A 24,376-nucleotide genomic window follows, 5' to 3' on the forward strand; every position below is an offset into this window, starting at 1 on the left:
GGAGGTTCATGTGCTAATTTCTTAGACCTTGAAGACTGCCTCTAATCAGAAAGCATTTTGAAAGTTTTTCACCACTAGAGGGCGTTAGTTCATGTGTTTCATATAGATAACATTGAGCTCTGGCACGTGAAGCTCCTAAGAGCAAGCACTGATTGGCTAAAAATGCATGTCTGTCAAAAGAACTGAAATAAGGGGGCAGTTTGCAGATGCTTAGATACAAGGTAATCAGAGAGGTAAAAAGTATATTATTATAACTGTGTTGGTTATGCAAAATTGGGGAATGGGTAATAAAGGGATTATCTACCTTTTTAAACAACAAAAATTCTGGTGTTTACTGTCCCTTTAATGTGTTAACACCAGCCTCAGACCATCCCTTCATGGATTCTTACACTGGGGCTCTGAGGTTTCTAATTACGCCTCTGCATAGCGAACAAGTAATGTACATAGTCAAAGATAATTGTGTTCTGCTTTGAAATCTGTCTTACATGTGTTCTTGCACTGTTACTGTAATATCTTATTGTTATTTTTACTTAACAGCAATGCACAAGAGAAAATAAGGAAAAACAAGCGCTATCGGATCTAATGATTAAGCCCGTACAGAGAATCCCTCGATATGAGCTGATTGTGAAGGTAAGGCAGGAGGTCTGTGGTACACCTGAAAAATATTTGCTGTTTAAACACTTTTTAAAGCCCACAATCTTGAGCATGGAGCAAGATAACAGCTATGTGGTGTTTAAAGAAACAATCTGAAAAGCTGTCATCCTTTACATGTCATGTAAAATGTAGTATTTTGTTTCATAGTTTAGTTTAGATCTTTTTGTTTCCAGTGTGTGTTTTATAATAGCCAAATAAAAGTATACAGTATAATAATGTATAAAATAGTACTAGCGTATTTGTATGTTTGCTTTAATATCTAGAAGAGTGCTAGCCAATGAATGCTTGTGTTATTGTCTAAAAGAGTGCTAGCCAATGAATGCTTGTGTTATTGTCTAAAAGTGTGCTAGCCAATGAATATGATTGTATTATTGTCTAAAATAGTGCTAGCCAATGAATATGCTTGTATTATTGTCTAAAAGTATGCTAGCCAATTAATATGATTGTATTATTGTCTAAAATAGTGCTAGCCAATGAATATGCTTGTATTATTGTCTAAAAGAGTGCTAGCCAATGAATATGATTGTATTATTGTCTAAAATAGTGCTAGCCAATGAATATGCTTGTATTATTGTCTAAAATAGTGCTAGCCAATGAATATGCTTGTATTATTGTCTAAAAGTATGCTAGCCAATTAATATGATTGTATTATTGTCTAAAATAGTGCTAGCCAATGAATATGCTTATATTATTGTCTAAAAGAGTGCTAGCCAATGAATATGATTGTATTATTGTCTAAAATAGTGCTAGCCAATTAATATGATTGTATTATTGTCTAAAATAGTGCTAGCCAATGAATATGCTTGTATTATTGTCTAAAAGAGTGCTAGCCAATGAATATGATTGTATTATTGTCTAAAATAGTGGTAGCCAATGAATATGCTTGTATTATTGTTTAAAAGAGTGCTAGCCAATGAATATGATTGTATTATTGTCTAAAAGTGTGCTAGCCAATAATAATGCTTGTATTATTGTCTAAAATAGTGCTAGCCAATGAATATGCTTGTATTATTGTCTAAAAGAGTGCTAGTCAATTAATATGATTGTATTATTGTCTAAAAGAGTGCTAGCCAATGAATATGCTTGTATTTTTGTCTAAAAGAGTGCTAGCCAATGAATATGCTTGTATTATTGTCTAAAAGAGTGCTAGCCAATGAATATGCTTGTATTATTGTCCAACATAGTGTTGAAAAATTGTCTAGAAGAGTACTGACTAATCAGTATGCTGGTATTATTGTATAAAAGTGTGCTAGCCAAAAAATATGATTGTATTATTGTCTAAAAGAGTGCTAGCCAATGAATATGCTGGTATTATTGTCTAAAAGAGTGATAGCCAATGAATATGCTTGTATTATTCTCTAAAAGAGTGCCAAAGTATAATAATGTATAAAATAGTACAGTACTAGAGTATTTGTATGTTGACTTTAATGTCTAGAAGAGTGCTACTGTGAGCCAATGAATATGCTTGTATTATTGTCCAAAATAGTGTTGGCAAATTGTCTAGAAGAGTACTGACAATCTGGTATTGCCTAAAAGTGTGCTAGCCAAGAAATATGATTGTATTATTGTCTAAAAGAGTGCTAGCCAATGAATATGCTGGTATTATTGTCTAAAAGTGTCCTAGTCAATAAATATGCTTTTATTATTGTCCAAAATTGTGTTTTCAAATTGTCTAAAAGTGTACTAGCCAATAAATATGATTGTATTATTGTCTAAAAGAGTGCTAGCCAATATGTTTATATTATTGTCTAAAAGAGTGCTAGCCAATTAATATGTTTGTATTATTGTCTAAAAGAGTGCTAGCCAATTAATATGCTTGTATTATTGTTTAAAAGAGTGCTAGCCAATGAATATGCTTGTATTATTGTCTAAAATAGTGCTAGCTATTGAATATTCTTATATTATTGTCTAAAAGAGTGCTAGCCAATGAATATGCTTATATTATTGTCCAAAATAGTGTTGGCAAATTGTCTAGAAGAGTACTGACAATCTGGTATTGCCTAAAAGTGTCCTGGCCAATAATTGTGCTTCTATTATTGTCCAAAATTGTGTTTGCAAATTGTTTAAAAGTGTACTAGCCAATAAATATGATTGTATTATTGTCTAAAAGAGTGCTAGCCAATTAATATGTTTGTATTATTGTCTAAAAGAGTGCTAGCCAATGAATATGATTGTATTATTGTCTAAAAGAGTGCTAGCCAATTAATATGTTTGTATTATTGTCTAAAAGTGTACTAGCCAATAAATATGATTGTATTATTGTCTAAAAGAGTGCTAGCCAATTAATATGTTTGTATTATTGTCTAAAAGAGTGCTAGCCAATTAATATGCTTGTATTATTGTCTAAAAGAGTGCTAGCTATTGAATATTCTTATATTATTGTCTAAAAGAGTGCTAGCCAATGAATATGCTTGTATTATTGTCTAAAAGAGTGCTAGCCAAAGAATATGCTTGTATTATTTTCAAGAAGAATACTGACCAGTTATTATGCTTGTATTATTGTCTAAATGAGTGCTAGCCATTTGGTATGATTAATGCCTAGAGAGTGCTAGCTAATTGATATACCTGTATTAATGTCTAGAGAGTGCTACCTAATTGATATACCTGTATTAATGTCTAGAGAGTGCTAGCTAATTGATATACCTGTATTAATGTCTAGAGAGTGCTAGCTAATTGATATACCTGTATTAATGTCTAGAGAGTGCTACCTAATTGATATACCTGTATTAATGTCTAGAGAGTGCTAGCTAATTGATATACCTGTATTAATGTCTAGAGAGTGCTAGCTAATTGATATACCTGTATTAATGTCTAGAGAGTGCTACCTAATTGATATACCTGTATTAATGTGTAGAGAGTGCTAGCTAATTGATATACCTGTATTAATGTCTAGAGAGTGCTAGCTAATTAATATACCTGTATTAATGTCTAGAGAGTGCTAGCTAATTGATATACCTGTATTAATGTCTAGAGAGTGCTAGCTAATTGATATACCTTTATTAATGTCTAGAGAGTGCTAGCTAATTGATATACCTGTATTAATGTGTAGAGAGTGCTAGCTAATTGATATACCTGTATTAATGTCTAGAGAGTGCTAGCTAATTGATATACCTGTATTAATGTCTAGAGAGTGCTAGCTAATTGATATACCTGTATTAATGTCTAGAGAGTGCTAGCTAATTGATACACCTGTATTAATGCCTAGAGAGTGCTAGCTAATTGATATACCTGTATTAATGTCTAGAGAGTGCTAGCTAATTGATATACCTGTATTAATGTCTAGAGAGTGCTAGCTAATTGATATACCTGTATTAATGTGTAGAGAGTGCTAGCTAATTAATATACCTGTATTAATGTGTAGAGAGTGCTAGCTAATTAATATACCTTTATTAATGTCTAGAGAGTGCTAGCTAATTGATATACCTGTATTAATGTGTAGAGAGTGCTAGCTAATTGATATACCTGTATTAATGTCTAGAGAGTGCTAGCTAATTGATATACCTGTATTAATGTCTAGAGAGTGCTAGCTAATTGATATACCTGTATTAATGTCTAGAGAGTGCTAGCTAATTGATACACCTGTATTAATGTCTAGAGAGTGCTAGCTAATTGATATACCTGTATTAATGTCTAGAGAGTGCTAGCTAATTGATATACCTGTATTAATGTCCAGAGAGTGCTAGCTAATTGATATACCTGTATTAATGTCTAGAGAGTGCTAGCTAATTGATATACCTGTATTAATGTCTAGAGAGTGCTAGCTAATTGATATACCTGTATTAATGTCTAGAGAGTGCTAGCTAATTGATATACCTGTATTAATGTCTAGAGAGTGCTAGCTAATTGATATACCTGTATTAATGTCTAGAGAGTGCTAGCTAATTGATATACCTGTATTAATGTCTAGAGAGTGCTAGCTAATTGATATACCTGTATTAATGTGTAGAGAGTGCTAGCTAATTAATATACCTGTATTAATGTGTAGAGAGTGCTAGCTAATTGATATACCTGTATTAATGTCTAGAGAGTGCTAGCTAATTGATATACCTGTATTAATGTCTAGAGAGTGCTAGCTAATTGATACACCTGTATTAATGTCTAGAGAGTGCTAGCTAATTGATATACCTGTATTAATGTCTAGAGAGTGCTAGCTAATTGATATACCTGTATTAATGTCCAGAGAGTGCTAGCTAATTGATATACCTGTATTAATGTCTAGAGAGTGCTAGCTAATTGATATACCTGTATTAATGTCTAGAGAGTGCTAGCTAATTGATATACCTGTATTAATGTCTAGAGAGTGCTAGCTAATTGATATACCTGTATTAATGTCTAGAGAGTGCTAGCTAATTGATATACCTGTATTAATGTCTAGAGAGTGCTAGCTAATTGATATACCTGTATTAATGTCTAGAGAGTGCTAGCTAATTGATATACCTGTATTAATGTGTAGAGAGTGCTAGCTAATTAATATACCTGTATTAATGTGTAGAGAGTGCTAGCTAATTAATATACCTTTATTAATGTCTAGAGAGTGCTAGCTAATTGATATACCTGTATTAATGTCTAGAGAGTGCTAGCTAATTGATATACCTGTATTAATGTCTAGAGAGTTCTAGCTAATTGATATACCTGTATTAATGTCTAGAGAGTGCTACCTAATTGATATACCTTTATTAATGTCTAGAGAGTGCTAGCTAATTGATATACCTGTATTAATGTCTAGAGAGTGCTAGCTAAATGATATACCTGTATTAATGTCTAGAGAGTGCTAGCTAATTGATATACCTGTATTAATGTCTAGAGAGTGCTAGCTAATTGATATACCTGTATTAATGTCTAGAGAGTTCTAGCTAATTGATATACCTGTATTAATGTGTAGAGAGTGCTAGCTAATTGATATACCTGTATTAATGTCTAGAGAGTGCTAGCTAATTGATATACCTGTATTAATGTCTAGAGAGTGCTACCTAATTGATATACCTGTATTAATGTCTAGAGAGTGCTAGCTAATTGATATACCTGTATTAATGTGTAGAGAGTGCTAGCTAATTGATATACCTGTATTCATGTCTAGAGAGTGCTAGCTAATTGATATACCTTTATTAATGTCTAGAGAGTGCTAGCTAATTGATATACCTGTATTCATGTCTAGAGAGTGCTAGCTAATTGATATACCTGTATTAATGTCTAGAGAGTGCTACCTAATTGATATACCTGTATTCATGTCTAGAGAGTGCTAGCTAATTGATATACCTGTATTAATGTCTAGAGAGTGCTACCTAATTGATATACCTGTATTAATGTCTAGAGAGTGCTAGCTAATTGATATACCTGTATTAATGTGTAGAGAGTGCTAGCTAATTGATATACCTGTATTAATGTCTAGAGAGTGCTAGCTAATTGATATACCTGTATTAATGTGTAGAGAGTGCTAGCTAATTAATATGCTTCTATTAATGACTAGAAGAGTGCTAGGCAGGCAGTTATGGAGAATTCTAGCCAGTTAATATTTATGTGTATAGAAAAGTGCTGATTTGGTTTGTTGAAATAATGCATGGAAGAATATTGGTGTTTTTTTAATCTATATCTAAAAATAAAATGTGATTATTTTTTTCTTATTGGTCATGAATGAAAAAACAACAACAACGTTCAATATTGTGATCATGTGCAGTTATTGTCTTAAATGTCAGATAAAGTAGCTTTTGTATTGATTTTGTTTTTCAATACCAGATCATAATGACTTTTACAAATAATTTGCAAATTATTCCAATCTGGAGCTTATATCAATTTTAGTTTCTGATAAGGTTGTTTATGTTTGTTTTTTTTGTTTCTTATTTGATGAAAGTTTGTTGAGGTGTTTAAATTAGGCTACTAGTCTCTTTAGACCAAACCAATCTGACATATAAGACTAACTGTACTAGAATAAAAGTTGACTTAGTTGTAGTAGTGGATTTATTTTAACTAGAGTATCTAATAAAAACCTCTTACTTAAAATGGGAACGCAGAAGTGTAAAAATAAAAGTGGTTATTTATGGTGAAGACAAACAAATCTCTATTGCAGATAGCTTGAACAGACAGTTTGATTGTGAACACCTAACACTTGTGTTTATGATGGACCAAGAATCTCTTGTTAGTGAAAACTGATTAAAGTATGGCTTTTACCAAATGGCTTTGACCTCATGGCAGTTAGTATTTTTTATTTTGATGTATTAGATCTGAGTGAAAGTTCATTCTGTGCATGGTTTAAGAACAAAGTTTGCCTGTAAACACATTTAACCTGTGTTCATGGTACTTCTTTATCTCATTATGTACATCACCAAGCATCCAAATAGCTCAGGAGATACAGTACCCTAATTCTTGTATTGGATTTTCTCTTTATATTTTTTTGTTCATGGGGGGGGGGGGCAGGGACAAAAACAAACACAATTCCATGTTTTAGCTCTCTTTTATTGGAAACTCAACACATAAAACATTGGGTTATTTCCAAAATATTTTTTTTAAACTTGTATCGTTAAATGAATAGCTCTCAGATGTGTAGTCATTTTCTATTATGTCTTGCATGCAAAGCTTTGGGGGTAGGAGTGAAGAAATTCTATTAAAAGACAGCTGAAACCCTCTGTATTTTTATATTTGAGTGAGAACCTGGCATGGACTCACATTTAATTGTAGGACTATCTATCCGAGACATATGATAATGGAGTGATTGTTATGTGTTGCATTATGTTGCAAGAGGGAACCTTTGGGTTTTGTGTGCTAGGATTGGGATAGGGAATCCTTGACAAATAGACAACAGTCTAGAGAAAAGAGACTTTAGTCTTGGATTCGTATTTTCATTTGACCCACGGGCAATATTTATTGTACTGTATAATGCATTCTTGTATTAAAGAGACATTCCATTGCAAACTATTCTGTGGCTATATGGCTAGAGAATAGTTTACTAAATATGCTTGAATAGTTGCTTAGCTAATTATCCAATAGCTACACAAACCCAGGACAGTTAGCAATGTAATGTCCCCCTTTTAAAGGAAAATTAAACTTTCATGGTTGGATAGTGTATGCAAATGTAAGACTTTTCAATGTACTTCTGATATAAAATTGACTTTGTTCTTTTGGTATCCTTTGTTGAAAATCATAGGCTCAGGAGCAGCAATTCATTCCTGTGAGCTAACTGATAGTTGGTGAATTCACTCATATGTAGAGATGTAAAATTTCTGGAAATTTTGAAGCCATGGGGGCAAAAAATCATTTTCCCCCTGTTTTTTCCTGGAAAAAATGGAAATTTCCAGAAAAATTTAAAAAAATGCAGCATGGAGTAGTTTTACAAATTGAAAGTAATTTTGTTACACTGGGAACATGCAGTGTATATAAAAGTATTATGCTTGAAATAAAAGTACAGCGTGTTCAGTAAATAGACAGAACTTCGCTGTTTTTTTCCTTGTACAGATTCCATCACACCCTCATATTCTGACTCTAAAAGAGGCTTGCTCAAAGAATGTCTGCTTGGCAAACGGTATGATGGTTGTGATAATGTCAAAGCGTCCTGCCAATATGCATTTTCAGTTATTGACAATGCTGATCTAGAAGCATATATTGCTCTTTCAAGAGCTTGATCAATTTTCTCCTGATTTTCAGGTGTCATTTTATCTATAAATGAAAGTATTGTGTATTTTTGTGTGGTTTGCAACACTTCCTTACTTACAGATGCTGCTGGTGAAGAAACACTTTGTGATGATACAGAAACAGCAGAAAGAGTGTTTCTGGAATGAGAACTTTGGAGGGAAAAGCTACTTACACTTTCATTATGGCCCTCATCGTATAATTCCATAAAGTATTTGTCCTAAGATATGGTTGGTGAGTCCACGGCTTGAGTAATTACTATTGGGAATATTACTCCTGGCCAACAGGAGGAGGCAAATAGCACCACAGTTAAACTGCTACATATTACTCCCTTACCCACAACCCCTAGTCATTCTCTTTGCCTTCGGTGCATGGAGGAGGTGAAGTTTAGGTGTCTGGGGAGGAATTTTGGTTTCATCTACGGGCAGGTTTTGGGGTATAGCCGTATTCCGTATTTTTTTGTCTTTAGGGCACCTCTGGCATGCTATGATGTGTTTGTCATCCTTGTAGCATTTGGAAAACTATTTCTTCTCAGAGTATTTGCAAATTGCAGCTTTGCTTTCAGCAGAAATTGCACTGTGTAAATGTTTCCAAACTCTAGATGTTGGTCTCACTATTTTACTAAGAGGAAGGGATTTTTTTTATTTTTTTTACTGGGAAGACTATAGGTAAACATTATGCTGTGATGGGGAGAACATTAATAGGAATCAATTAAATAAAGGTTATAAAGAGAAACTAATTTGTCAGATAAATTGAACCTTTTACCTGTCAAGGCCTGAGAGGACAGAAACTATAATGCATCAAGATGGAGTCACAAGCAAACTAAAATGAAGCCTTTCCCCTGCAGTCTTTGACAATTGCATTGAGAAGTACAGGTATACCTCGCTCATACAGCGGCTTAGGGACCGGAGCTCTACTGTAAAGTGAAAACCGCCTTATAGTGAAACAAGGCAGTTTTTGCTTTCTTTTAACTTGCCAGTTTGTTTAACAACTTAAAAATATGTTTGAACTAATATATATTAGGTGTGCAATAGCGCTAAGTTTAGCTTAACACTAGCACAGTACAGTACTCAATAAAAACTGTACAGTAACTATGAATAGTGACAATTACTGCAGTAGAATTTGCCAGACTAAGACACTGAGACACGGAGTGCACTGCAGTGCTGTAAAGACATCGAACTGCGCACAACAAAATGGGGCCAGTTGCCTTTATCGCAACCTCACGATGATTACAGATGATTACAGCACTGTTTCAAAATCCTTGAAAATTGAACTTTAGTTCCATATTAAAGCTGTATTAGTGATGCGTTGTAAAGCGAGGTATACCAGTATAGTGTACTGTACTTGAATTGTATTCCAGGATTTGTTTGTCTTCAGCTGAGAGAACGTGCAATGATTTAAGACTTTACATAAAGTCTCAGAAGCCTTTCATTAAGGTCTTTATGTTATATAGTTTGACTACCATGTAATAGACATATTATTTATCATTGTAAAAAAACATTCCACATTCCTTTTTTTTTCCCAGAAAACAAAAACAAAAACGGCTCGGGAAAAAAAAACGGGGAAAAAATGTTTTTTTCCCAAATTTTTTCGTTTTTTTTTCTAGGCCTTCCGCTCTCTACTCATGCCTCTTGTCATCTTTTTACCAGGTGGGTTCACCTAAGTTTAAGCAGTGTATTGCTGTTCTGGTGCTGGCTTTAAATGTATGTTTAAACACATAGTTATATGCAAGCAGTAGTGCAATGATAATATGCTCAAACATATAAGAGCATTTTCTTTTTTGCTCTTTTATGCCCCTTTAAAGGGATAATTGCAGTTAAAAGGATGTTAAAGGTACAGTAAACCCAAAAACTTTTTAAACAGTATTGTAAAGTGCTTAATATAAATTTTAATATACATCTTTTTTTTTTTTGCTTTTCTTTCATTTCACTATTGAATTTATAATTTTTTAAACCCTCTATGATAGTTATTATACATTATCACGGAGGGCTACCTGGGGGCCTTTCTCATTCCTGTGCGCAGTACCCCACGCATGTGTTGTTCAATGCCACTGATGTCACTACTCACGTGATCGGTAATTAAATATGTTGTCAGGGTGCCAGGAATCAGACTGAGACGAGAAGTGCAAAAATAATCACACCTTTATTAATAACAAAAAAATAATAAAAAGCCCACAAGTCAAATAACAAGCCAGGAGTCAAAACCAGAGCTGGTAGTCAGACGAGCCGAGTCAGGAGCCAAAGCGAATAGTCAGACGAGCCGGAATCAGGAACAAGGAAAACAGCAGTGTCAGGAACAAGCCAGGGATCAGGAACCAGGAAGGACGTCAGGCAGCCAGGTAATACACAGGAACTCTCACAAACAGGTCTGATACAACGCAAAGGCAAAGCATACTGAACAGAGGCCCTTTAAATAATAAGTAATAACATCACAATTCTGAGACTGCATCATGTCTCACACAGATGATGCACACCAGTCTGGCCATAAAAGGAAGTGCAGGAAATGAGCAGCATCCCCCACAATGCACCATAGTCAACAAGAGAGGTGAGTAAAATGGCTGCCAGCAGCACATGACAAACAAAACAGGGAAAAACCCTGACACATGTGCAGTGGAGCACTTTAATACCTCATATTGACAGGTGTTTTGTTGAAAATAGCATCCTTGTAAAGATTAGCTACCTCGACCTGTGCATGCTCACAATTATGTAAACACATTCCACATATGTTTGAAAGGAATGTGTCTAATGCGATTATGTAATGACAAGCATGCACAGATGCAGGTAGCAAACCCCCACAAGGGAACTGATCTGCTGCTTCCATTGTTAACGCTGGCCACGGACATGTGCAGTTAAAGTTGATAACTGTAATTCCCCCATGTTTACTATCTTTTTTGCTTCCACCTGGGGGGGTTCAAGGGCGGCAAAGCCCCCCTGGTAAAGCTCATTCCCCAAGGTTCACTTGAGATTGAATCCCACAGGCAGAGGCAAAAAAAAGATAGTGGAGATGGGGGAATCACCGGCAGTTACAGCCAATCAGCTGGCAATACATTCTGCTGAGTGGGATCTGCGAGAATGCGGTCCTTTTGTTGTTTTTCCCTTGTTGAGATTTGCTACCGGCATCTGTGCATGCTGGTCATTACATAATTGCATTAGTTCCAAACATAAGTGGAGTGCGATTATGTCATTGTGAGCATGCTCAGGTCGAGGTAGCAAATCTCAACAAGGTAACTATTTTCGATAGAACACCGGCACAGTCTTGTCACAGCCGACGCTACAGGTAGTCACATGTCTGGGGTGTGCGGCAGTTATAGAAAGAAGGAGCAGGCTTCGCATCATCATATGGATGCCGTAGATGAAACGCATGCGTTGGAGACGTTAAGGAGTGTGCATGCAATCGGGAGCAAGCCTGCAGAGATGAAATATGCAAATAGCTCATTTAACAACGCACGGCAATTGGCGGAATTGAAATTAGGCAGCGCTATGCCTCGCCCCTCATTTATAGAGGCTGAGTTAGGATGCACATAACAGAAAATATAAAAGTATGTTTTTATTCATAAATATGCATTTTTATTACAGACTATGGGATTGCCTGATTATATAGTTTACATAATTGGTGTATAAACATTGTCAAGATTAACAAAGTTTACTGGTCCTTTAATATGTTTTGAAAATGTTTTAGAAATTTAGATTTGGCTGATAGTTGTTCTATAGCAACACAACAGTAATGTCCAGTACTTACCTGGTGTCCCTTTAAGCCTTTGCACAGAAGAGCCTAGCTTACATTTGGTGTAGTTTCCCCCTGCTAGTGTTAAGGTCTGTATTTGCCGCTAGCTTCCTTATGATAAGAATCAGTTTACGTTTTCCTCCTTGTCTGTATGAGCCCTGAGCATTTTGGCATGTCCATCTGAATTCAATGCGTGCTGGTGAATTTGATGCAAGACAGACCATGTGTCTGCAATGAACAGTCCTAATTTGTCTTCAACCCAAAACTACAAAAAACAAAAAACAAGGCATGAAATTTAAGAGAGGCACTTGGCTTCCTTTAGTAGATATTTATTGTCTCCAAAATCACTAATCCTTTTAAAAGTGGATACATTTTCTCCAAATTAAATTGAATAAAGACATTTGGAATTTATTGTAATGAAAGAAGGAGAGGCTTATATGAACATGAGCAAGGTCCTTTGTGTATATTGTGCCCAATGCGCTAATGCTCAATTTGCATTAATAGGAAGTAAATGTCTAGTAATAAACATTAGCGGTAATGCTCAATTTGCATTAATAGGTAGTAAATGTCTACCAATAAACATTAGCGGTAATGCTCAATTTGCATTAATAGGAAGTAAATGTCTACCAATAAACATTAGAGGTAATGCTCACTTTGCATTAACAGGAAGTAAATGTCTACCAATAAACATTAGAGGTAATGCTCACTTTGCATTAACAGGAAGTAAATGTCTACCAATAAACATTAGAGGTAATGCTCACTTTGCATTAACAGGAAGTAAATGTCTACCAATAAACATTAGCGGTAATGCTCAATTTGCATTAATAGGAAGTAAATGTCTACAATAAATATTAGCGGTAATGCTCACTTTGCATTAACAGGAAGTAAATGTCTACCAATAAACATTAGCGGTAATGCTCAATTTGCATTAATAGGAAGTAAATGTCTACCAATAAACATTAGCGGTAATACTCACTTTGCATTAATAGGAAGTAAATGTCTACCAATAAACATTAGCGGTAATGCTCACTTTGCATTAATAGGAAGTAAATGTCTACCAATAAACATTAGCAGTAATGCTCACTTTGCATTAACAGGAAGTAAATGTCTACCAATAAACATTAGCGGTAATGCTCAATTTGCATTAACAGGAAGTAAATGTCTACCAATAAACAGTAGCAGTGATGCTCAGTTTGCATTAAAGTGACACTGAACCCAATTTTTTTCTTTCATGATTCAGATTAAATTCAATTTTAAGCAACTTTCTAATTTGCTCCTATTACCAATTTTTGCTTAATTCTCTTGCTATCTTTATTTGAAAAGCAAGAATGTAAGTTTAGAAGCCGGCCCATTTTTAGTTCACAACCTGGGTTGTACTTGCTGATTGGTGGCTAAATGCACCCATCATTAAACAAGTGCTGTCCATGCTACTGAACCAAAAATTGGCTGGCTCCTTAGCTTAGATGCCTTCTTTTTCAAATAAAGATAACAATGAAGAAAAAATTGATAATAGGAGTAAATTAGAAATTTGCTTAAAATTGCATTCACTATCGGAATCATGAAAGAAAAAAAATTGGGTTTAGCGTCCCTTTAACTATTAGCAGTAATGCTCAATTTGCATTAACAGGAAGTATATTTCTACCAATAAACATTAGCAGTAATTCTCAATTTGCATTAACAGGAAGTAAATTTCTAGTAATAAACATGAGCGGTAGTGTTCAATTTGCATTAACAGGAAGTAAATGTCTGCTAATAAGCAGCGGTAATGCTCAATTTGTATTAACAGGAAGTTAATGTCTAGCAATAAACATGAGCGGTAATGCTCAATTTGCATTAACAGGAAGTAAATGTCTGCCAATAAACAGCGGCATTGATCAATTCGCATTAACAGGAAGTAAATGTCTGCTAATAAGCAGCTGCAATGATCAATTTGCATTAACATGAAGTAAATGCCTGCCAATAAACAGCTGCAATGATCAATTTGCATTAACAGGAAGTAAATGCCTGCCAATAAGCAGCTGCAATGATCAATTTGCATTAACAGGAAGTAAACGTCTGCCAATAAGCAGCTGCAATGATTAATTTGCATTAACAGGAAGTAAATGCCTGCCAATAAACAGCAGCAATGATCAATTTGCATTAACAGGAAGTAAACGTCTGCCAATAAGCAGCTGCAATGATCATTTTGCATTAACAGGAAGTAAATGTCTGCCAATAAACAGCAGCAATGATCAATTTACATTAACAGGAATTAAATGTCTGCTAATAAGCAGCGGCAATGATCAATTTGCACTAACAGGAAGTAAATGTCTGCCTATAAGCAGGGACACAGGAGGTAAATGTCTGTCAATAAATAGTGGCAATGATGGTTTGCAATAGGAAGTAAATGTCTGCTAATGAGCAGCGACAATAATCAATTTGCATTAACAGGAAGTAAATGTCTGCTAATAAACAGTGGCAATAATCAATTTGCATTAACAGGAAGTAAACATCTGCCAATAAGCAGCTGCAATGATCAGTTTGCATTAACAGGAAGTAAATGTCTGCCAATAAATAGCGGCAATTAGCAATTTGCATTAACAGGAAGTAAATGTCTGCTAATAAACAGTGGCAATAATCAATTTGCATTAACAGGAAGTAAACGTCTGCCAATAAGCAGCTGCAATGATCAGTTTGCATTAACAGGAAGTAAATGTCTGCCAATAAATAGCGGCAATTATCAATTTGCATTAACAGGAATTAAATGTCTGCTAATAAGCAGCGACAATGATCAATTTGCATTAACAGGGAATAAATGTCTGCCAATAAACAGCAGCAATGATCAATTTGCATTAACAGGAAGTAAAGGTTTGCTAATAAGCAGCGGCAATGATCAATTTGCATTAACAGGAAGTAAATGTCTGCCAATAAGCAGCGGCAATGATCAATTTGCATTAATTGGAAGTAAATGTCTGCTAATAAGCAGCGGCAATAATCAATTTGCATTAATAGGAAGTAAATGTCTGCCAATAAGCAGCGGCAATGATCAATTTGCTTTAACAAGAAGTGAATGTCTGCCAATAAACATTAGTGGTAATGATTTTGTATTAGCAGGAAGTGCCTATAAGCCAATGAGCATGATTAGGAAGTAACTATTGGCCAATGAGCATATGTAGGAGCCCAAAGTAATACAGATTCAGAATAAGTTTTTTGATTGTCAGTGTCAGATGATTTTTTAAAATCTAAATAAACTAGGCCTACTGCTCTACTCTAGTCTATGACTTTAGTTACATAATCAATGGGATCAACTAGATTAGTTTGATTTGATTGTCCTGCAGTAAAACTGATGCTGCTTTTGAATTTAAATTAATTCTATTTCAGACACAATTATTTTACTGAAAACAGTTTACATTAATTTTCCCACTACTGACATCAAACTTCCTAGCGTGCAGTTACAAGAACCTTCCATACATCCTGGCCTGCAGTTACAAGAACCTTCCATAACTCCTGGCCTGCAGTTACAAGAGCCTTCCATATCTCCTTTTTATGAAGAGGGCATTAGCAATATTGCAGTTATCCAGAAAACTCAGGCAACATTGATTAAACATATTAAACAGGTCAGTTCATTTTGCAGCTTGTACAGACTGAAGCTTAGTTAAAAGCCATGAATACAAATGATTTAAATCAGCTACAGGCTTATTCACATTTATTTTTAGTAATGCCAATAAAACATTATCCTGTAAAATGACACATTTCTCATTATAGAAGCAATACTTAGTGGAGTTCTTCTATCTTCTGAACCTGGTATAAAGACAGAACAGAAGCAATTATAAGTATATTTCCTTATCTTCTTCCTTAAATGTAGTGTCAACTGTCCTGGGTCGTCTTATGCTTTCTTTTCTTTTGTTTCTGCCGTTCACTAAAACATCTAAAGAAGATTGTGTTGTAATTTTTCTACTGATGTTCTGTCTTCTCTTCTACATTAGTCTCTGCATTCTTAAAGGGACATGAAACCCAAAAATGGTCTGTCATGATTTAGACATGCAATTTTAAACAACTTTATAGTTTACTTGTATTATCAAATTTTCTCTGTTCTCTTGGTATCTTTTATTGAAAAGCAGGGATGTAAGCTCAGAAGCGAGCAAGTGTTGGAAGCACTATATGGCAGCAGTTTTGCAAGAATGAAATCCATTTGCAAGAGCACTAGATGGCAGCACTATTTCCTGCAATGAAATGCTATAGACACCTGCATCTCTTCAGCAAAGAATACCATGGGAATAAAGCAAAATTTGATAACGGAAGTATATTGGAAACTTTTTAAAAATGGTATGCTCTGCCTGATTCACAAAAGCAAATGTTTGGGTTATCTGTCTGTTAGTATATCTTACAAGCTATATTTTTGTCTTAACAGCATATGCTACTTCTTTGGAGAACCAGATTAATTTTTTTGGTCCTTTTTTTATGTATAGGTCTGTATATTATATTTTACATGTTTTTTTTTTTTTAAAGATAGGTTAATGGAATATGTGTTTAAATCAGTATTGTATAATCAGCATAACATTCCATTAATTGATTAATTTCAAGATTATTTGACCGTATAAACATCACATCCAGAAATCTTAGTCTTGACTGATGGGGCGTTAGAAACAGGTGGTGCCAACTTAACTGTCTGACACATTAAAAACTAGCATAATATGTCAGTACCGCTGATATTTTTATACTTTCTGATATTACTAGATAAGGTTCCTTTTTGTGATGAGGATTCTTAGCACTTTCAGAATGTTTAGAATTACTAAATATATATGTCTAACCCCAGCACATAATGTAATGAATCCCACACACAGGGAGCAGGTAAATAACCAGAACATTCTCCTGGTGCCACATATACAGGACATGCATTCATTCTGCTTGCAAGAAAGGGAGTAAAACATGACTTGAAAGTCATAATTAAACTTTCCTGGTTCAGATTGGTAATGCAATTTTAAGACATATTTCTATTTACTTCTATTATAAAATGTACCCTTGTTCTGTTGGTATCCTTGGTTGAAAAGTATTTCTAGGTAGGCATAGGAGCCACAATGCATTACTGGGAGATAGCTGATGAGTGGTAGCTACTCACATATACCTCTTGTAATTGGCTCACTAGGTATGTTAAGCTAGTTTCTAGTGGTGCATTGCTGCTCTGGCATATATATATATATATATATATATATATATATATATATATATATGTGTGTTTAACCTATTTGCATGTGTTAAACACATAGTTATAAGCAAGCATTGGAGAAAACATAACAAAAAATAGGTGTGACAGAGCACGCCAAAGTAGCGCCAATCCAATAAAATAATAACAATCTAGTATATAATATATATACAATATATAACAAATGGTAAATATAGTTGGATACTAAAAACAGTCATTTCATATTTTGCAAAGTGAAAAAATATCCAAATCAAGTATATGATATAGAGTAATAAAATTCTGTTATATATATACAAAAGTCCAGCTGCTCCTCTTAAACAGGTGAATCCACGGACCTTGATTGCAATATTTCTAGAAAAAGAGGAGAGGAACGCAGACTCAAATGCAGAGTAAAAGTAATTTAATATGTATCACACACGACAAATGGCAACTCACAGGAAATAAAAATTAAAACAGCAATTGATACAAAGTGTATCCTGTACACATGTAACTTATCCACTCGGCGTGTATTTCCAAAGACGGCTCCAGACAGTCAGTTGTACCTCTGTGTCTCTCCACAGTCACCAAATCCAGGTTGGTAGCGGGTTAATCAGGGTATCTGTCAGCCTCTTGTAATACAAAACAAGTCCGGTAGTAGACCGTGATGATTTCAGACGAACTGGTACAATATTTATAAGAACAAACAGGCATTAACTGCGATCCTCGGCACACAAACCACAGAGTTCCTAGCTGCAGACCTGGAACTCAGACGGCCTCACAGGATCGGATAGCAAATGGGGTGGAACCTCTACGCGTTTCGTCCCGACACAGCAGGACTTTCTCAAGAGTAGTTAGTTCAAACATTGCCGCGCTCTTAAAAAGAGGTGTGTATATACACTCCCATGTAAGCAACCAATAGCGAGGGGCTAACAATGGCCAATGGTATTAAGAGAGCGAGGCAAGGTCTGAACATATTATAATGTAGTACTTTGTAATACATATAAGATATACAAGGGTACTTATCAAAATAACACATCATTGTCAAAACAGTTCATAAAAATGCATAAATCTAAAAACACACACTTTACAAATTTATACGATATAAAAATTATTTCATTCATTTCCTTATACAAATAAATTATAAATTCATAATTATAAGTTTGCTACATTCCCTAGCCTAACTGTAATATCTAAAATGCCTAAAATCCCTAATTAAAACCAAAGTACTAATCCCTCATCGATGCGAACTCTTACTTTAGAGAAATGCTTGTAGATATATCTCTATATTTAACCCATTGGGTTCCAAGCAATTGAGGGTTTTAATCCAAAACGTCTCTCTTTTTCTGAGTTTCAGTAATCTATTAGTATCCCACACATTAGGTTTTACCCATTCTACAATTTTGACAGTAAGATTAGAGGGGTTTTGATCATGATGGACTTTAAAATGGCGAGAAACACTATGATTCTCAAAGCCAGATTCTATGTTTTTAATATGTTCCCTAATCCTGTATTTAATTTTGCGTTTTGTGCGCCCAATATAAATGAGCCCACATTTACATATTAACTGATAAACCACATATGTGGTGTGACAGGTACATCTATAACAAATATAAAATCACAACCAACCAAAAGTGCAATACAGTGAAAAATAGTAAAAATAGAACAGTGCACTGTTTAATCATGGGGAGCAACACTATGGGCTAAATTACATTTGACTGGTAAGTTTTACCAATGCTATGCTATTACATTTGACTGGTAAGTTTTACCAATGCTATGCTAACGCCTATGGAGTTGGAAATGTGAACAAAGCATTGATAAAGCTTACCAATCAAATGTAATCTAAATCTAGTCCTATAATTGCAGGATGAGTGCTCATTGGAATTAACTTAATGTTTTGCCATGAGTACTCTTCCTGCAATTATATAAGCTAACCTATGGATGTTCCTCAGAGTACAGTATGTTTTGAACATCATTGTGCAAGATGAGAACTAGCAGTAAAAAAGGCAATTTAGCAATTAGAATAATTTTTCAAAAGTTAGTGGCAAGTTCTTTTTAAGGAACAGAACAGAAGCCTCTCTGCATGTTCAGCTATAAGTCTATTTTTGCTATCAGTTAAGAGGTTTGACTCTTTCCACACTACTGCATGGGGCAGAAAGATATTTTTGGACCATTTTAGCTAGAGTTGGAAATCTCAGTTTATTAACTGACCAGTACTTCACTGGTTTGTCTGAACGAGGTACAGTGATCTCTCCTACAATAATACAAATAACAGCAATTTGTATTGGCAGAACAGTAGTAAACAATTTTTAGTTTACTCTCCACTTCAGCTTAAAATGAAATGGGAACATGCAGTTTGAAAAAACGCCACAAGATAGCATATGGGTAGGAAGTGGAGGTATCGGTATAAGTATCGGTGCATTTGCACGAGTACAAGTACTCATGCAAATACTTGGTATCGGTACCGATACTAGTATCGGTGCAACCCTAATTATAACCCTTATCTTTGAATTTGTCCGTAAGGATTTTGCACTCCTCATTGAAGTCCTCTAACTTTGTACAGTTACGCCTAATTCTTTGAAATTGGCCTAAAGGAATATTTTGCTTTCACTGCCTTAAATGGCCACTTTTAACATTCAAAAGGCTATTTCTATCTGTTGGTTTACGATAGTTTTTAACAGCTACAGTGTTCGTATGTGTATCGTGGTACAAAGTGAGATCTAAAAATGCTATTGACACAGATGATTTCTCTAAAGTGAATTTTAGGTTGTATATATTATTATTCATATGATTCAAAAAATCAGTAATTATATTTTCCGGTCCCTTCCAAATCATTATAATGTCGTCAATATAGCGATGATATTTGACGACATTACGCGTAAAGGGATTATTATCCCATATCAAACTATCCTCAAAATGGGACATATACAGATTCCCATATGATGGGGCAAAAGTGGTCCCCATCGCGGTACCTTGATGTTGTTTGTAGTATATGTCCTCAAAAAGAAAATAGTTGTGACTTAAAATAAAGAATATTCCATCACTTATAAACTCTATTTTTTTTTGGAAAATTCATTTTTACCCAGTATATCTTTAATAGCAGAGACACCTCTCTCATGGGGTATACTCTTGTACAAAGAAGATACGTCACAAGTAATCCACATATAATTATGTGCCCAAGAACAACCTCCAAACTTGTTAATAACATCAATTGTATCTCTGAGATAGGCCCTCGTTGTTGTGACAACTGGTTGTAAAAAGAAATCTATATATTTAGATAGGTTGCCACATAGAGAGCCTATCCCAGAGACAATTGGTCTACCTGGAGGGTTGCATAAGTCCTTATGGACTTTAGGTAAGTGTTAAAAGCATGCTATTTTAGGTGCCACTTCATATAAATAATTTTACTCATTAATATTCAGAATACTATTTGATTTTGCTATTAATAAGAATTCAGATAGTTCTTTTTTATATTTTTCAGTAGGATTAAAAGTAAATTTTTGATAGGTTGTTGTGTCAGCTAATAATCGATATGCCTCATTCAAATAGTCCCTCCTATTTTGGACTACAATCCCTCCCCCTTTGTCAGCTGCACGAAAGATCACATCAGTGCATGCACTCAGATTTTTTAGGGCAATTCTCTCCTCTTTAGACAGATTATCTTTTAAATGTGAGAAATGAGATAATCGATTCTTTGATAGAGAATCCAGGTCTCGGCATACTAATTTATTGAAAATCTTTATATATTCAGACTGTGCATGTAGGGGATAAAAGATTGATTTTCTCTTTAGATCACATTGTTTAATAGGGAAATCCTCATCTTCCTCATATATAGATAAATCTGACCAATTAAAACTATCTGGAGGTGTATCCAATATACTCAAATCTGAACTGTTGTTAAGACATCTAAGGTTTCTAAATCTTCAATATTAATCGCAGGTTCCAAAGAGATAAAATCGTTATCCGTATGTTTAAAGAAATGTCTTTTCAACGTTAAATTGCGAATATACCGTTGAAAATCTATGTATAAATTAAAATAATTGGGAGGACTGGTAGGTGCAAAATTCATGCCTTTGGCTAATAGTTCAAGTTCATACCTACCAAATTAAGAAATCCCAAAAAGAACTTTGAATCGATTAACAAGTGGTGTGGGGGTAAGAATGGATTATATCCATGTAAAAAAGCTGAATGTGTGTTGTGCCCTCTGATAGATAACAACAGTGCTCAGTTTTTAAATTTTAATGGAACTAAAAAATACTCTTGTAAAGATAGATGTACCTGTCACACCACATATGTGGTTTATCAGTTAATCTGTAAATGTGGGCTCATTTATATTGGGCGCACAAAACGCAAAATTAAATACAGGATTAGGGAACATATTAAAAACATAGAATCTGGCTTTGAGAATCATAGTGTGTCTCGCCATTTTAAAGTTCATCATGATCAAAATCCCTCTAATCTTACTGTCAAAATTGTAGAATGGGTAAAACCTAATGTGTGGGATACTAATAGATTACTGAAACTTAGAAAAAGAGAGACGTTTTGGATTAAAACCCTCAATTGCTTGGAACCCAATGTATTAAATATAGAGATAGATCTACAAGCATTTCTCTAAAGTAAGAGTTCGCATCGATGAGGGATTAGCACTTTGGTTTTAATTAGGGATTTTAGGTATTTTAAGCATTTTAGATATTACAGTTAGGCTAGGGAATGTAGCAAACATATAAGTATGAATTTATAATTTATTTGTATAAGGAAATGAATGAAATAATTTTTATATTGTATAAATTTGTAAAGTGTGTGTTTTTAGATTTATGCATTTTTATGAACTGTTTTGACAATGATGTTTTATTTTGGTAAGTACCCTTGTATATCTTATATGTATTACAAAGTACTAAATTATAATATTATGTTCAGACCTTGCCTCCATCTCTTAATACCATTGGCCATTGTTAGCCCCTCGTTATTGGTTGCTTACATGGGAGTGTATATACACACCTCTTTTTAAGAGCGCGGCAATGTTTGAACTAACTACTCTTGAGAAAGTCCCGCTGTGTCGGGACGAAACGCGTAGAGGTCCCACCCATTTGCTATCCGATCCTATGAGGCCGTCTGAGTTTCGGGTCTGCAGCTAGGAACTCTGTGGTTTGTGTGCCGAGGATCGCAGTTAATGCCTGTTTGTTCTTATAAATATTGTACCGGTTCGTCTGAAATCATCACGGTCTACTACCGGACTTGTTTTGTATTACAAGAGGCTGACAGATACCCTGATTAACCCGCTACCAACCTGGATTTAGTGACTGTGGAGAGACACAGAGGTACAACTGACTGTCTGGAGCCGTCTTTGGAAATACACGCCGAGTGGATAAGTTACATGTGTACAGGATACACTTTGTATCAATTGCTGTTTTAATTTTTATTTCCTGTGAGTTGACATTTGTTGTGTGTGTGATACATATTAAATTACTTTTACTCTGCATTTGAGTCTGCGCTCCTCTCCTCTTTTTCTAGAAGCATTGGAGAAACATTGCATTAAAAGTTCTGTATCTCTTTCTAATCCCTATAAAGTAGATAACTGTTTACATCCTGTTTAAAATGCACTTGTTCAGTAGTTTACTGTTGTAGCTTTAGTTATAATATATATATATTGCACATATGCGGATTACGATACAGTCTTGACAAAGGTCCCTGTGAGGACCGAAAGGTTGACTGAACCTTTGTTGATGAAATACTAATAAAATGTATGTTTACTAAGTCCTATGAGTGCCTCTTCTTTCAGTTTATATATCTATATATACATATATATATATATATATATATATATATATATATATATATATATATATATATATATATACATACATACATACATACATATACAATTATTCTTCAAAACAGGGGCACTTTCATTGATTACATTTTTTTTAATGCTTTATTAGTTAAATATTTACCATTTAGTGATGGTAAACATTGCACCATTCCTTCACATCTGATACTTCATTTAGCTGTGCGATGACGAATCCGGCTTCATCCAATTGTTGCTTGCCCCACTAGCTGGATGCCATGTGGGGCACGCAACGATTGGATGAAACCAGATTCATTGTCGCTCAGCTAAATGAAGTAATAGATGGGTGCGGAGGAACGGCGCAATGTTTACCATCACTAACTAGTAAATATTTTGCTAATAAAGCGTCTTAAATATAATCAATGAAAGTGCCCCTGTTTTGAAGAATAATTGTATATACTGTTCAGTACATTCAGAAAGTTTACAATCACTTTAAGCTATCCAAAGCAGAAAATAGATGAAAAATTGATCATAAATTGATTTAATGATAATTTGTGAAAACATTAAGATGAAAACGGTTTAAATTTGTTTTTGCAAGAAATATGTGTTTATGTACAACTACTACTGCTGTATGTTAGAGTAATTAAATACCGTAGTTAATATATATCACGGAAATGTGTCCAAAAAAGCTAAAGCTTAATAATGTAAAATTGCATATTTTTCCACCTGTAAAAATGTAAATGAATGTGTTTATAAAATTATTTTTTATTATTATGAATTGGCTATACAATTATTTTTTACTATGTTATAGTTCCCTCTCCATCTTGGGCAACTTGCCAGTACCTGTCAGTCAGGTTTATGTACCATGAACATGTGTGAGCTGGTAGCCAATCATTGAAGACAGCTGACTGACAATATGGCGGATAGTGGCGAGCCCCACTTGTGGTAGTGCACTGGCACTTAGTATTTCATGGACACTGTTTGCAGTGCTTTATAGTTAGAAGACTTTAATGATGAGTACAGTTGTATTCATGGCCTGTCAGTTTATTCCAAGCAGCTGTAGGAACGCCCTTTTAAATGAGCTGGGGTTGCTTTTTCCCTCCCCCATTTTCATCAGTTGCTTCTTGTTAAAGTCATTTTTTAATAGATAACATTACAGTATTCAAATTTTTAGTTTAAGTGGCAGATTTTGACAGGAAAAAGCAGATATTGTGAATAACATAGTAAAGATTTGTAAACTATTTCATCCACTCCAGGAGGTAAAAACATTTTACACTACTATGGCCCTTTAAAGGTACATGATATACAAATATTCAAGCACTTGAAAGTGATGCAGCATACAATATAACCTGAACAACTCTATGTATAAAAGGATGATCTTTTATTTCAAAATGTCCTCATTAGCTCCATTGTAAAGGGTCTTTAAGCAGCCAATC

The 24,376-nt window shown here is 34.5% G+C and overlaps 1 protein-coding gene across 1 annotated transcript in view; it reads left to right on the top strand.

Annotated features, from left to right (window-relative positions):
- Positions 1 to 24,376, top strand: part of ARHGEF17 (Rho guanine nucleotide exchange factor 17) — a 591,511-nt gene that overhangs the window by 439,963 nt on the left and 127,172 nt on the right. The window contains exon 5 of the mRNA XM_053708724.1: positions 538 to 630. Coding sequence (XP_053564699.1) covers positions 538 to 630 — 93 coding nt within the window. The remainder of the gene's footprint in view (positions 1 to 537; positions 631 to 24,376) is intronic.

This window comes from Bombina bombina, chromosome 3 (assembly GCF_027579735.1).
Source record: "Bombina bombina isolate aBomBom1 chromosome 3, aBomBom1.pri, whole genome shotgun sequence".
NCBI lineage: Eukaryota > Metazoa > Chordata > Amphibia > Anura > Bombinatoridae > Bombina > Bombina bombina.